General features: G+C 38.9%; 1 protein-coding gene and 1 long non-coding RNA gene across 3 annotated transcripts in view; both read right to left on the minus strand.

The window, feature by feature from the left end:
* Window positions 1-7,907: 7,907 nt before the first annotated feature.
* LOC148754909 (uncharacterized) lies at window positions 7,908-13,960 on the minus strand. The gene is made up of 2 exons (XR_016019832.1): window positions 13,822-13,960; window positions 7,908-10,409 (listed from the first exon to the last, which is right to left on the minus strand). It is a non-coding gene; the product is annotated as an uncharacterized LOC148754909 (long non-coding RNA).
* Window positions 13,961-14,498: 538 nt separating this feature from the next.
* Window positions 14,499-16,771, minus strand: part of EPHA4 (EPH receptor A4) — a 126,072-nt gene continuing 123,799 nt past the window's right edge. The window contains exons 16-17 of one of the 2 annotated variants that reach the window (XM_019753685.3): window positions 15,077-15,232; window positions 14,499-14,752 (exon numbers count right to left, since the gene is read on the minus strand). In XM_019753685.3, the coding sequence (XP_019609244.1) occupies window positions 14,638-14,752; window positions 15,077-15,232 (271 nt within the window). In that variant the 3' untranslated portion in view covers window positions 14,499-14,637. Of the gene's footprint in view, window positions 14,753-15,047; window positions 15,233-16,771 lie in introns of both variants that reach the window. The other variant, XM_019753686.3, reaches the window with a different exon arrangement.

The raw sequence follows: 16,771 nt of genomic DNA on the forward strand, positions 1-16,771 counted from the left end.
CTAAAAATAAGAACTTTTTTACAAACCCATAAATGATAGGGTTTCATCTTAAAAGCTTAAGTAATTTGTTTAGTCTCCCATCTACCACAGTACATAGTAATATCTGTGGCTATTGTTAATTATAACTAGGATTAATAGGACGCAGTAGTAGTCTGTAATAGCCACACAAATAAATGATACTCAATCTTAGGTAATAGTTCTCAGGAAATGGGAAAGCAGTAGGACCTGAAGATAAAGAATACCATTTCTTAAGTGTCTATTACTGTGCACCTGGCCATTTATACCCTCCATTTACTTTCACACAGCAACTTTGAGTGTTAGACATCATTTCTGTTTTACAAATGAGGACAGCATGCGATTTGCCCAAGATGACCCAGGCAACAAATGATGGAACTACAATTCATGTCCAGTCATTTGGCACAAAAGTCAGTGATCTTTCTTGTATCCCTCACACATTCTTCTATCTGCCTGGTAGCTGGTGATGAAGACAATGACACTAAAGATGAGAGAAGTGAAGGAGGAAGTACACGAGGAGTTTTGATAGCTTTATGATGCTTCACATATTTAATATAAGACTATGAGTTAAGGGTAATGACCGAGTATGTCTTCTTCCCTTGAATTTCAATGCAGTAAGAACAAATCACAAGATTCATTCATTCAAGTAATTTAGCATTGCTTGGGCAGCTACCATGTGGCAGCCATGGTACGAGGCATAAAGATATTGACAAGAAAAATTAAAAATTCCTAAGATTTTTAAGAGTCTGTTGATCTTAGAGTCTAGTGGGGGGAAGCAACAAGAAAATCAATAAGTACTCTGCATTGCTGGAAGCATTCTAAGCATGGTAGGCACAGGGTGATGTGAAGAATCACCTGGCTCAGACTAAGAAGATGCAGAAGACCTCCATGAGGCACCGATCAGCATCCTGAAGGATGGGCAGGCATTAACTAGGTGGACACAATGTACAGAAAGAGGAAACAGCATAGGTAAGGCACTGAGCCATGGAAAAAGGCTTGATGCACTTGGAACAGTCTCAGTAGGACAAGTTATACTTGGACAAGTTAAATTTGTACTCTATGGTTTACTTTCTCCACATGTGAATTAGAAATCATGAAAGTAACTTCTCTGTAGAGGCAGATGGCTTGTTTGAGATTAGGTGAATTCACACTTAGCACAGCTCTTGGTCCTCGGTAAAGGCTTAGTAAGTGGTAGTTCTTGTTATCATGGAGAACTTTGCAGGCCATCACGGATATGCTTTTGGTTAATAGTAGCAGAAAACCATGTGGGTCAAACTGACTGAACCATAAAGGAGACTTCTGAACTTCTGATATGAAAAGTCAGGTGTAAGGCCAGCTTCAAGCCCAGTTCAATTGGAGGTACAGCCAGTGGAAAACTAGTCAATTTTTAACAACCAACTGCAGGTAGAGGAAGAGGAGGAGGAAGAGGAGTGAAAGGAGGAGAAGAAAAAGAAGCAGCAGGCCTGATTTTCAGTGTTTGCAGATTTCTATGGTATAAATACTCCCATTGTGGCCAATTCCAAGCTACTGACATGTCAACCAGCTCAAAAGATTCATGGAAATTTAACAATCCACTCTTGTAAGCTAGTTGGTACTTGCTGGTTCCAGTACCCCATTGAGTCCTGTTCTGTTTCTTTGAGATTCTCTTCATCTGTGTGTGTCACCTCTACCTAAGGATGACTTTTCTTTTCTCATGATCCCAAAAGGGCTACCGAGGAAATGATGCTTTTTGTTCATGAGGGGGTGAGGTAGGGTTCCAGACAGATTGCTCCCCACAATATGGAAAAGACATCTCAAGTTTAACTCTGATTGGACCTCCAATGAACCAGTCATTGTGTGTCAAATGTTTACTCTGGTTTAGACTCATTGGGGTAACTACGAGGTCTGACAGTTAAGCTCACGAACTTGTTGCAACAATGTCGCTAAGCTTTTTTGATATCAGAGGGATTATTCATTACGCATTTGTACCAACTGGACAAACAATTAACCAGGTTTACTATTTGGAAGTGCTAAAAAGGCTGTGTGAAAAAGATGAAAACAACCTGAACTTTTCTCCAATAATTCATGGCTCTTGCATCATGACAATGTACCAGCTCACACGCCACTGTCTGTGAGGGAGTTTTTAGCCAGTAAACAAATAACTGTATTGGAACACCCTCCCTACTCACCTGATCTGGCCCCCAATGACTTCTTTCTTTACTCAAAGATAAAGGAAATATTGAAAGGAAGATATTTTGATGACATTCAGGACATCAAGTGTGATACGACAACAGCTCTGGTGGCCATTCCAGAAAAAGAGTTATAAAAGTGCTTTGAAGGGTGGACTGGGCACTGGCATCAGCACCTAGCTTCCCAAGGGGAGTAATTTGAAGGTGACCATAATGATATTCAGCAATGAGGTATGTAGCACTTTTTCTAGGAACTTACTTGTCAGACCTCCTATAGCTGGGCACTAGTGTCCCACTCAAATGACATAAAGAGAGAACACATGTCCTAAATTAAAATGTGCTAGGTGCTATGAGAAAAAAAAAAAAAAACAAAGGGGATGGGGCAAAAAATCTCAAGACAGTCTGGGGAGTTTAAAACGTATTGAGATGATAATGCAAAGATACTGGGAACGCAAATCATTGGAAAATTTGTCTCCCAATATCAGATGCCAATCCTTACTTGAAAAGCAAAGACTATTTCTAGCATCATGGCAGACTACATCAAGGAAATATGTGTATTACGTTAGCTCAGGCTTTAACTTCAGATATTTTATAAACAGCCAAGACCTAAGTTATAAAGATGCAATTTATGAGGATCTTCTCATTTCACAAATGATCATTTGTTTTGATTCTTAAGTTCCTGACCGTTTTGAAGGGGAAAAAGATGAACTCAATTAAACCTTAACTGAATGGTAAATGAGGTGGTGATTCTATTATGTCATCCACTAGATAATGCATAAACAAGAAGAAACTATAGGGCAATTAGACCCCTGAGAGATTCTAATATTTCAATAAATCACAGAAATAAATTCTGAGCAATTTAAAGAATAAAAACTCTATTAATTGTAATGTTCTCTTGCCCATATAAAGAAAATTGTTGTGCATGTGTGTCTTTTTGCCTTTTTCTATCCAGTATTTCTTGAACTACTTTGCAACTTTTCAGCCCCTCACATTTGCCTCTGGCTGATTTTAAATTATGCTAATTGAAAGAGGGAAAAATGCTGGTAATGGAATAAAATGGAATGCTATTTCTTATAGCATCTGGTGCAATCTGAGCCATTTAAAAGTGCATCTTGTGGAATAGAGATCTGAATAAGCAATGCCAGTCTGATTACAAACAACATGGGTCTCATTAGAATACGTCAATCTGATTGCTAGGTAGTGATACACTGCAGATTACTAGGCCATAATTGCCTCTTACATATCATGTGTATAATATATAGTTTCTCTGGATATATGTTGAAGCTACTTTCTCTCATGGCTATATTTTCCAGCTCTACACAAAGCAATGTCTATGTTCAACTAAGTTGATTTTAACTAGGTCCGTAAGTCCTAATTCTATTTTCTTATAAGTATTCAAGTTTTCTACAGCAGTGCTGTAAACAAGGAATTATGTCCAGGGTGATTGCCAGAAACAAGATATGTCAGGGGTCTATTACCCATTCAACTGGGAGCAGTCAATGGCCCAAGGCACTTCCTCCAAAGGGAAAGGGTAAAATAACTGAGGCCAAAGCCCACAATATCGCTGCAAGTCTTAATTAGGTTGTTGATGTAAGTGTGCCATACATTTTTTCATTGTCAAAATCCATTTTGTTCTTTACTATTACTAGAAGAATCCAGACATTTTAGCCCAGGTCATGACTTTGGCTTACATACTTCAGTTCATAGTTTAAACCCCCTATAGGTGCTCTGAAATCAGGACTTGATAGTCATACTTTCTAGGATAGAAAGTCATACTTTCTCTGCAAAGCAGTCTCTCACTTCACATGCTTTATCCCCAACCAGTCCTGAAGCCACTTAGACCACAATGGAGAAAACGCAAATCTCCAAGCAGCTGCAAACCTAGGTAAGTATTATAAGTCCCCACTTAACAATGGTCAATACCGTGTTTCCCTGAAAATAAGACCTACCCTGAAAATAAGCCCGTTAAGATATCTGCCAGACGGATGCATTTAGTACGTTATGACGATGTTCCGGAAGAAGATGACATGACTGTATTTGAATAAATGTAGATTGTTGTACATGGAAAAATAAGAAATCCCCTGAAAATAAGCCCCAAAGGAGCAAGCATTAATGTAAGACCCAGTCTTATTTTCAGGGAAACACGGTAGGTTCTTGGAACCTGTGAGTTGAAGTGAAATGACGTATAATGAAACAAATGTTACCATAGGCTAATTGCTATAAACAAGAGTTGTTTCTACAGCATATTTTGGTCACAGAAACATCATTAAACTTCTAAATAAAGACCCAAAACACTTCTAATATTAAACACTGAAATAAACGTGAACTATACACACACTTAAGAAAGATGAATAAAAACAAGGCAGATAATGATTTTCCAACCTGCTTATTCCACGTCGGGGTCATGGTGGCTGGAGCCTGTCCTGGCAGCTTAGGGTGCAAGGCGGGAACCCATCCCTGCACAGGACATCCTTCCATCCCAGAGTCCCTCACACACGTACTTATACTCACTCTGACTGGGATCATTTAGGCCAATTCACCTCACCTGTACATCACTGGCCGCAGCTGGGAGTCAGCGGTTTTTGGTTTTTTTTTATCTCACCAACGTTAGAACAAAATGATGTTGAACAAAACAATGTCAATGGAGGACCTGCTGGATTCAAAATATGCCTTGGGGTGTGGAGGTACGTGCACTGTGGCTGGGGTCACGGAGCAGGAGCAAACAACAACATGAGGTGTATCTGCTTGCCTCTCTCTTTCAGTTTTCTTATTTGAAACCCCAAAGGATAGGTGTCCAAAATGTGTTTCAGAGAACTGTCCACGGCGATGTCAAAAGGGTTTCTTCTTCAAATACATTTGGAAAATGCTAGTTAAACTGGGGAAACTGGTGTCTTTATCACAGGACTTCTCAGAGCCTTTCATGTACCAATGTGTTTTATGGGTCTCCAAAAGGGGGTAGAGGAATGCATCACTGCTTTCCAATCTTACATGGCCATAGAACCCTCCTGGCCCCAACTTACCATCCACTGACTAATACTCATTAATATCTTAAAATCTAATGATTTATCTAAATAGTTACCCAGTCTATTGTGTTACATTTGGACAGTATCACTCATTCACATGGCCTAACTAACCCATATAAACATTTGTGTTTGCCGCCCCTGCTTTCCACAGAATGATTACACCATATTCTCACAAGATCCTGACAAAGTAGGGAATCCTTACTCCCATTTTAAAGATGAGTAAACTGAGTGCCAGGGGCTTTACGTGACTTGCCAAAGGTCACACAGGTAGTGAGTAGCCGAGGCAGGATTCACATTAAGTCTGTGTACTTTATTACATCATGCCCAACCTCTATTTCAGTTCATTTTTCTCTTGTCTTTGGATCCATCTTTGGTTTCTCTTTGGTTAATGACTAGCCTCTCTTTGTCACAGGCTGTCATCAAAATGAAGAATGGCATTTGAGAAGTGCTGTCCATAGCTTTTATGCTTAGAACACAAAAATGATAATTAAGGGAAATCACTGCTTCTTCTCTCACGCTATATAAGATAGTGGTATCTTAGTGAAAATAGATTACATTCTGCTTTTAGTGAAAAGTAGACTTTGGAAATTAATTCTCACAAAACACGGTGTGTAAGATGAATATTGTACTTAAGTTAGAGTTTGTTTCACTAGAGTGTAACAAAAATAATCCACAAGACAAATTGGTTCAAAGTAAGGCACCTGGCAATGGAATAGGTAGGCGGTGTTTAGGGAGGACTGCACAGGAATATACACCTGCTAACTATGGCATGTAGCGTCCTCATCAATCTGGAACAGTGGACTCAGTGGATTGCCCTGCCCATGAGTGCGGGCATCATCCTGTATGTTAAGGGCCCCAATAGAAAGACAGTCAGAGGAAGGAGAAATTTCCCTTTTTTTTACCTTCTGCAATGAATGACTCCATATCCTCAGTATTTAACATATCTAAAGGCTTATTTCTAGCTCCTATCACAGCCTGATAAAGATCCAGGGTATCTTTTGGCAACTTTCCAGGGATCCAAGGTCCTTCCCTCTTGTGAGGCTGCCATGTTTAACATATGGCCTCTAAGGCTGCCACATAAGGGGAAGAGAAAGTGGACAACTGTGTTGAAGGCTTTATGGCCTGGCTTGGAAGGGGCTTGCATGTCGACCTCCCTTATCTCATTGGCCAGCACCCAATCACATGGGCCTAACCTAATGATTTGAAGGCTGGGAAATGGAGTCTTGTGTGCACAGGAACAGAAACTGAAACTGTTGGGCAGCTAGCCTGTCTCTACAAGTACATGGAGCACCATCCACCTAGGGGAGGTCAGTGAGCGCTTCCTGTAGGAGTCCAGTGCATCCACACGCTTTTTGTCCTGCCTCACTGCTGAGCTGGGACATCTCATCGTCTCCCGCCCTGGGACCTCATTTATGTCACTGGTTGAATTGGTTCTCAGGTCTTTGGACTTGAACTGAATTACAGCACTGAGTCTCCAGCTGGAATATCATGGGATTTCTCAGCCTCCACGATTACGTGAGCCAATTCCACATGAAAAGTCTCTCGCTACGTATCTGTATTTCTTTATCTCCATACAGAGAGATCAATAGATGTTATTTCTTCTTGGTTCTGCTTCTCTGCAGGATTCTGACTAATGCAGTTGAGTTTCTATCTTGTTAAACAAGTGGGAGAAAAATGTCAAGCCTATCGCCTTCAAGTCCCAAATATGTTAACTACTCTCTGTATTAATATACTTGATTCTAGAGAAGTGTTTATTTAAGAAATAAACACAAAATAACCAGACATAATGCAGATTATTTTCATTTCAAAGCCCTACTGGTAAAACTGAAATGCCCATCCCTGCTCTCTAAAGCCAGCTGCTCGTTGGGCTTCAGTTACTACATCATAATAAGTCTCGAGCCTCATTTTCAATTAACAGGGGCTTAGTCAATTAATAGTTTATTTAATGAAATGGTATCATATCTTCCTCCTTAGAACTGTGACCCTTAATATTTTTGTAACCCAGATCAATTTGGAATTTAATGAAATTTATGATCTTTCTCCCCATCAAATCACACATGTACATATAATCCTTAATACACACTGAACATACATTTGCACCATGTTTCAGTGACTCTCGTGGATCTCTGGGCGTTCCAATGTTCCCTCAAGAAATCCAAGTATCCCAGGTTAAAAGACCACGGTAAACATCGGTAGCTGGCCACTTAGATTAGCACCAAGGCTGTGTGAGAGGATATAGAACAGGGGATATTAGGCTTTTTCTCATTAAAAAGCCTCCTGAGCATAGCCACCATTTGTTGAGTTCTGGTTAAATGTTAGACCCTGTGCTAATGTTTTAATGCATTTCGTTTTTATAAAAGCTCTTGGCACTATAATCACCACTCTACATACAAGGAAATGGGCACAGGGACATTAAGAAACTAGTCCTGGACTGAAAGATCCGTAAGAGGTAGAGGCTGAATTCCAACCAGTTTAGTCTTAATTACAATGTTAATAGAGAAACTTACAGAATCGAAGGCAGATTTGCTAATTCATTGTTCTCAAGCACGAGGATCATTTAGAAGTCAATGCTCTCTACCTTCTAAATAAGCACATTCAATCAGAATGTAAGATTTTCTTGTTTAACCAAATGACAATCAACAATTAATTTAAACCACCATGCATATGGCAAAACTTATTGAAGACACAAGTAGATTCCAGGTTTGTATATGGCAACCACTTTATTATTTTCAAATGCAAACTCTTTGCATTTAGTTTGCTATTTTACAATTTTACAAACTAGGTATAAAAGACCATAAATAAATGACATAAGTTATGTGTACCTAAGTTTCATGAAGGGAAGAAAAATACCTTGACAAATTAAAACAAAATAGAAAAATCTATGTCTAACTCAAGAGATTGCTCAAATTTCAGAACATGTATGAACCAAGCAATGTTCTGTTAATTTCTTTTTCAGTATGAACTAAATTATAATACGCCTTATACATTCTAATTTTAACCACAGTCCTTGCATATTCCAACATACTTGGAGTGATAAAAAATAATAATAAATGCACTCTTCAGTGTGTATCAATGCTTGATGTTGTTTGGAGAATGTTAAATAAGTGAAAATATTGCTTCTAGAACTTTCCTTTACTGGTCAGAATTTAAGTGTCTTCAGACAAATATTGAGGCTATAAGTGTGTATGGATTAATACACATATCCTTCACAGATTGAATACAAGAGGTCTCAAAACACACACACACAAGCAGTGTAGTGAGCACAACCTTTCTTTAAAATAACTATTTTAAAAACACACCAGAACGTTATATTCGTAGTATTGTTCAAAATAATTTGGGGCCAGTGGACACATGGTGAAGCTACTTGATTTGGTGCAGGGGATCAGCTTAATGCTTCCTCATGGAAGATCTGAGCTCACTCGGCCAGCACTCACAGGCCAGCACTCACACTCACGGGGCTAGACACAGCCCCTGCAGTTGACCTCCTGACCTGACCTCTGGGGAAAGGTGACCTGCTCAGAGATTCAACATCATTTCTTTATACATATTTTTCAGGCATCAATGCATAGGCACATCCCTTTAAAAATATATTAAAGTCCCCAAAAAGGGGTGAATTAACTTTGTCACTCTGGCATAGTTCTAAGAATACAATGCCATGCACCCTGTCAGAACGCAATAAATATTTATTGATGATTTTCTTTACTTATTCAACAACATAGGGTTCAGAATCTTTTGTTTCCCATTTTTCCCTGATTTGATGTTATAGCTTATATAAATGGCTACAGTTTCTGCAACCATAGCTTAGAATAAGCAAGGCAGCCACTCAAATTATGAAACATGGCAGTATGTTGGCTGGAGTTTGGTATACATATCATATTAAAACAGAATCTTCACACAGTGGGCCTCAGATTCTAGAAGGCTGATACACTTTTGAGGGCCATAGGATTTAACTGTATATTAATAACTGTAGAACTTTCCTTGTAATGGGGAACCTGAAATTGCTTGAGGCCATTTAATCCCAACTATGCTAACCTCAAGAGTCACTGGCATATATTTTTCTGTGACATTGGGAGACAAAGTATTAATCCAGGACACATCATCTCAAAGCTGACACACATGTCTACGTTCATCTCCAAAAGTATATGAATTGCATATATTTGTTCGCATTCAACAAGTCCATTTATGCAGGAAAACAAAGGCTACTTTTATTCCACTTGGGGTTACCAGATAAATTCCATCCCCTTCACTCTCTCCATCAAGGAACTGGTGATTCAGACGAGGAATTCAATCAGAATTTGTGACTTTGATGATGGGTTGTCACTCAAATGGGTTCATATTCTAAAATTATTTCACCACTAAGGTGAAAATGCCTCTGCCCAAAGCTGTAGAATTACTTATTAAGGTTAGTGTGGCAGCTACAAAACACACTTATAGATACAGGACATTTAATATTTCTGGGTTGTCTTTCTAAGGGGATGGGCATGGTTTCAAGGCCCACTAGCTCGTGTGGCTCTTATCTCAGAACTGGTGGAAAACCAGAACTTTCCAGGTGTAGCATTCCACAACATTCACAGGCAGTTCTAAGCATGAGGTTATACACGCACACACGCGCACACACACACACACACATTCACACCTATGTACACACATCAAAACAGATAATCAAGCTCATATTTAGTCTAGGAAAAAAATATATTTATATCACTGCAATGGCACACCCTGGGTAAAATGTTACTTCAGCAATGCATATCATCAGCAGCTCCTGGGAACTGGCTTTGTTTCGTGTGGTGGCACCTGACCTGGTGTCCATAGTAAAACCTGTAGCCTTTGGTCACTTGCTGCCACACCAATACAGCAGTGACATACAGGGATGAGATATGGAAATACATATAAATAAAACCACGAGGAGTTTGGGAACAGGGTTCTGCAGAGCTGGTGCTTCCAGACAGTACATTCCTCAGTGCAACCGGAGAACAGATGCCGAACCTTGAATGTTTGCTGTTTCTTTCACTGTGAAAGGGGATTTGAAAGTCATATGTTTATTCTTTTCAGGTAGGGGTGCTGTTTCATGTGTCTTTGCTCCAGAACTGGCACAGTAGAAGCAGAAGAAACACATTTAGAAGGAACCCAGGAGGGTGTGTTCTGTTTTCTTCTGTGCGCTTTGTAATCAACAGGAAGGGCTGTGAGGCCAAGAATCCACTCCCTGTAGAGAAAAGAACAAGACTTGAGACAAAACATCAACCAATGTGGCCAGCCAGCTGTCAACCAATATTGCCAGAAAGAATATAAGTACTCAGAAGTTGGTAGGGCTCAGTACGAAGTAGTTCAGGAGGGACATCTGAATTCTTACTTTGCTCCTGCGAAAAACGACAACTGTAACAACCAAAAAATAATGTGTGTTTGCAGCTTAATTATAACTCCTCTCAGGAAGGGACTATTCTTATTGCTGTTACATGGATGAGGACATTGAAGCATAGAGAGGCTAAGCTGCCAGCTCATGTCAGTCACACTTTCTGAAGCAGCAAAACCAGGATTCGAAGCGACACAGTGTGAGTCTCTAGCAGTGTGAGAACAGCCTCTCTTTGAAATAAAAATGCTGAGTTGTTTGTGGTTCAATTGTACAAGATGAGATGGGCTCGGAATTGGTGAAAGGACATACGAGGCCAATTGTCCCTACTGTAAGAGCCTGGATACTAGCAGCCTGTCTTTCCAATGAGGGAAATTGTATATCTTGGGAATAAATCTGCAAATCACAATCTGCCCACAGTCAACACTATGACTAAAACAAATGCAAACTAAGACATGAAAAGTACTGGATGTTTTTCTTAAAAAGAAAGGAACTTCTAAAGAATCAGATTATCTAATGAGTAAAGGCTCCATACAATCTGTATGTAGAAGGCAGAGAAAGGGCACCTGGGGTCAGGGGCACAGTGAGAGGTTTGGTGCTCCAGTGAGAGTGGTCTTGGGGGCTCAGGCCCAGCGAGAACTAATCTGCCACAGATGCCCCATCAGTCTAGAATCGAACAAGGCTGGCACAGCACAATGAAATCATTGGGGCCCCTCACTCATAAATAATGAACTCAAGACAAAAGAAGCAATTTCTCTTCTTTCCTTTGTGACATCTAATAAGATTTCCTCTTGGACTATATCGCCCACCCTAGTGGCCATGTCGGCAGTTGGTGGCCTTGAGTGTACAGCAAAGATTAAGACCAAAGTGCATCTTTACAGACAATTTTGCTTATTTTATTAAACCACTTATTTATCTGCTTATATATATATGTATGTATGTATGTGTGTGTGTATATATATATATAGGTTTATTTATTGTGTGAGGGAGATAAATAAAATTTAGTTTCTTTGAGGTAGATGACCATTATTTAAACTTACATAAAATACTTTAGTCTATTTGGAGAGAGAGAAATAAAGTTTTCTTATAAAATAGTCAGATAGAAATTACTTCGTAAACAATTTAAAATTATAAATGTGGCTAAGGGTGTAACTACCAAGGAAATCAAGATGCCACTTGTCAACATTCTTTATTGTGACAATCATGAAAATAATGAAAGAAAAGGGATAAGGTCTCTTTTTGCATTTGATAGACTTACTGATTTGCAGATTCACAACTGAAAGATGGATGCATAACACTTGGGAAAACTTGGAGGAAGAGTATACCTCTCTTCTGTGAAATCCAGTGTGTCCCACATAAGACTATTTCATATACACTTACAGCATGTGTCAGGAAAGAAGTTAGTATTAAAGTATCATTATCTCTAATTTACAGGTGGAAGAATTGAGTTATAAAGAAACGTGGACTGAATTTCCCAGTGTTGACATCTCAGTTGGCTTGAGAACCCATCGCTGTGTATCTGGATGCCAGAGTCTGGACCCACGCCCTGGGAAACAATGCAGCATTCCTATTGTCCTGACCTTGATCTTGTAAAATGTGTAACTTCACGGAAGCAGTGAAGTCAACACTCTTACTGCTACTGGATATTATTTTAGACATCCGGAAAATACATTTTCTGGCTTTCCCGTTGGCCTGGAGTCTAACTCATACATGTGTTAAAATTAAGATTCAGGAGGCAACCTTTGAATGAACGTTTCATATTCAACCTTTTTCCAATCCTCACCTGATTATTTCATTTCCAGAGGTACTTGCTGAGAAGTAACAAAACGACACTAACTTGTTAGGATTGATCTTAAAATGGATACACTCTCTTTTGAAATGTTCTGCTTTGAATATGCTCAACGTTCAGAAAAATACCTCAAGTCTTGAGTTGTTGACTTTAAGAAAGCAAAACTTTTCATTATTCAATGCATGCAAGGGAACATTCCCTTTTTACTTATAAGATAATGCTATAATGCTATCTTACTTGAATTAGTCTGTTGGGATTAAAAATAAAATACTCCACAGCTTTGCTGAAAGCAAAAATGTTATAAACGTTTTTTTAAAGCAAGCAAAAAAAAAAAAGAAAGAAAGAAAGGAAGAAACCCCAAACTGAAAACAACCTACATTTATCAACTTTTACATGAATATCCAGAGCGCCTAGACTTTAGCAAAAGTGGTGATATGATAAAACAAAAATTGCTGGGACAGTTTAAAAAACAAATTTCACATTCCTTTTGAACAGAAAAGCTTTTATAACTAATGTTGCAAAAGGTTTTTACTAAACTTCCATGATTTGACAGCATCACATTTAACATTCCTTGCTCTATAAGAAATAGCTTTCAGGATAAAACCTGAGGGGTGGGGTGGGCAGAAATGTCATTAAAATTAGCCAAGCTCTTGTTTAAAAGTGATAAAAATGGAAGTTAAAAAAATAAATTTGTCCAGTCAAAAAAGTCAGGCTGTTGGCTTCTAAGAATGAATAAAGCCATTTATTTTACATGTTTCAAGAAGAAAATTCCAGGATTAAAATAGAAGCATCTTAATGTTAATGGGCTTTCTGGATGAAATGCATGTTTTTACGTAGGTTACTTTCTGATAATGAGAAAGTTGAGTTCCAAGTCTTACCATTGACATCTAGGTAAATTTCCCTGGATGACCCTGTTTGATACAAGGGGTACTAGAGCAGAAAATAAAATGAAACTAATAGAAAAGATCCTCTAGCACTTCTCAACTGAAACCAACTCAACAAAGAATGAGACAAGTTCACGACCCAACAAGGTTTGAGGTTACTACCTGGTACCCAGAAGACGCTCAATAAATATTTGTGTCATGAATGAAGGGCACCAAAGGGCAAGAGGAAACCCATGGAAGAGAAAGCACAGCCAGCAGGGACCCATTCTCTCAAACCTGACAGCATATATAAGACCAGGTCTTATATTAATTTTTGCTCCAAAGGACGCATTAGAGCTGATGGTCCAGCTAGGTCTTAGTTTTGGGGAAACATGGTAGTTCGTAGTTTATTTCTTCCTAGAAGAACAGTGGGGAAGGCATATTGGTTTTTGTCTCCACTCCCATTGAAAAGAGAAGACCGAAATCTTGAAAGAACCCCAAGCTAGCTGATAGATATGAAAGAATATTTACTGCTCAGTGTTTCAAATAAGATCAAGTTTTTTAACAAAAATAGTTTTACTTGGAGAAAGATTTATTGAGGGTTCTTTTGCCTTACCTTGGAGATTTGGGTTTGCTTCTTCAAAGAAGGGAAATGTGAACGTTCCCCATTCAAGATTGTCACAGTCCACTATCCGTAAGGTAGTTATGATAAGTTTGTAGCGTCCCAAAATAAGATTTTATATGGCACAGCCTCAGACCTAAAGAAACAGAACTCATTTGTCCACTTAGGGGGTATGGTGCTTGGGTCTTACTATTATTATTATTATTTTAAATCCACTTTCCTTTTATTTCCAGCCCCTCATGTCTCCGTAATCCACCAGATGGCCTGAGCACTGAAGGAGCAACACTGACATGTGGTTTTCACCTAGGTTTTTATCCCCATGGTATGAACCAAGCCTTAAAAGCTACAACTGAGTCCTTCAAATATGTTCCAGGGCCTGGTCTTCATTCCAGTGAAAGGAAGATGACTGTAAATTATGCCACAAACAAAATACTATGGTTGTAATTCCAAATGGAGAGAGGAGCCAGGATGTCTCAGAGAAGCTCAGTGTTGTCTGGCAGCAAAGACGGCAGCAAAACTCGGAGGCAGTGTCCTATTTATACAGGTACATGTATTTTACAAATTGGTGACGTACGGAAGAACTTCTGAGAAACGATTTGTTCCAGGTCTAATTCAAAGGATGGTGGTCATTTCTGTAAGCCCCCCATTTTCAGCAATCTGTACACCAAGCAATACTGCAGATTTTTTTTTTTTTTTTTTTTTTTTAAATTTCAGAGGGTGAAGACGAAGTAAAAAAAGTGCAGTTCTTCAATTAAAGTGCATGGATGAGGTAAACTAATTTCAAGAGTTTTGAGTTTATTCAGTACGGGCTCAGACGGGAACCATTCTGCCATGTATCTGCTGCATTTGGGTTCTCATTGCCTGGACACTGTTCAAAATCTTATTCTGGTGTGTGACAGCTGTGATGCCAATTCGTGCCAGGTCACTGTATGGGGGAGAAAAATGAGGAAGAGAAAATGTTATGAGGGCTGAGAACCTCTTTCCCGAGCTTCATGCAGACACACATTTGAATCAGCCACAATTCATACAGCACAACAAGGCAGGTGTATTAAAATGTTTAATTAAGCAATTTAATGCAACAATGTAGGTGCTTTATAGAGGCTGTGTAAAATCATACTCAATTAAAATGAAAAGCATTCCAGTTTTCTTTTTTTTTAATGGGTAGGATGATTATGCAGCTCAAAGCAAAAAAAGGAAAATACTATTAAATCTAGATTTACCCTTTCGTGTTACATCGCTGAGTACTTACTCCTGGTTCACGTGCACTACAGCCTCTAGTGTGGTATAACCAGCAGCCGTGAAATTATCCTTATACCGGTCCATTTTAATGGCCTGCAGCCAATCACCCACCGATACCACGGCAGAGAATTCAGGGGAGCTTGGATCCAACAAGGCAGTGTTGGGTCTGGAAATGGAACGAGAAAGTGTCACAGTGAGAAGACAACAAGACTCAGAAGTCAGATTGCCTGAAACAGGCAAGGGGAGCTGAAACACCGCGAGAAGGCTGTAGATGGAAGAACCATCATCAATCGGCATGTGATTTTTTTGCCCCTAATTTCACAAAGCTTCTAAGGCATGTGTCAGTCACCCTATTTGCTTTTAATTTCATGTCCCACATTTTTTATGTGACCCTCTTAATGCATTAATGATCATAGCAAGTCTTTTAAACACCCTAGCCTGGGGTAAAGACTGGCGGGGCCCTTATGGCTGCTCTGGACACAGTCGTTGCAGAAGGAGCCCAGTGCCTGTCCGCACTGAATATTACAGACTTTATTTCAGCAACTATGGAAACCCTGGTGAAGTATGAGTAAGGAAAACGGTGAGCTTGCAACCTGCCAGACTTGATGGAAACAGAGAAAGCAGCAAGAGTTCAAGTCCAGAGTGCTACCAGCCAGATTTGCAGGCAGTCTCCGTGCATCCGAACAAACTTGGGACAACAGGGAGTTAATCCCCTCTTTAATCAACCTATGCCTGACCAGCACGTGTGCCAAGACTGGCAGGAAGAATGGCTACTTTGATCACTGTTTGACTGTGGAATGTGCTTCTCGTATTCCCTTGCTGGGGCTCCTAAATAATCATTTCAACAAAACCTGAGCACTTCTTATTAACTTATTTATTAGTTTACACATTTCTCAGGCCAGGTGTTTTATATTAGGTCATGGTTAAGACCTACTATAGTTCAAGGCAGGAATTCTGCCATTCTTCATAATATTACTATATAATAAATCATACATTAATGGAAAGTATTTAGTAAGAGAATTAGTCATCTTCATCATCAAAATATCTAATAATCACAGGGTAGACATTTACAGGGTAATTTCTACTGCCCTTGCGACAAATGCCTGTATAGCAACACCGCCACTTAAGTTATATTTTCTTAAAGTTGCCTTTTCTCTAGAAATTATGAAATGAGTTTGATCTTAACATTTTGACCTGATTTTCATCCTGAGACTATGTTGCTTGAATACAAACATTTACATCAGAAGTATACCATCACCATTGAATTTTCAACCAAAAAACACAATTATTTTCTTGTAAAAACAAAATTAAGTCAGTATAATGCCTTGACTCATTTTCTACATAGCAGAAGTAATCCAATTCCATTTTTTATTTTCATGTTTACCCAAGTTATTTTGATTTGCATTACGTCTTTTTCATGTAACTATCTCAACAGACTTGTTTTATTAATGTTTTGTGCCCAAATAATAGCTTGCCTTTGTAACCTTTCTTTTATGTCCATTATTTCAATCATATCCAATTTTCTAAGTCAAATTCTGCAGACTTTTATGGAAAGAACAATCAAGATTTCATGCTTCCCCCAATTTTGAGTCAATAACAAACATTATACCACATGGAATTTTAGACAATAGAGTTAAATATTTGTCGACTGAAATATTTATTAAACAAAGACCAAACAGTTTGTGTTTACTTCTAACTTTAACCA

This window comes from Rhinolophus sinicus, chromosome 17, assembly GCF_057876585.1.
Source record: "Rhinolophus sinicus isolate RSI-liver-muscle chromosome 17, RSI-T2T, whole genome shotgun sequence".
NCBI lineage: Eukaryota > Metazoa > Chordata > Mammalia > Chiroptera > Rhinolophidae > Rhinolophus > Rhinolophus sinicus.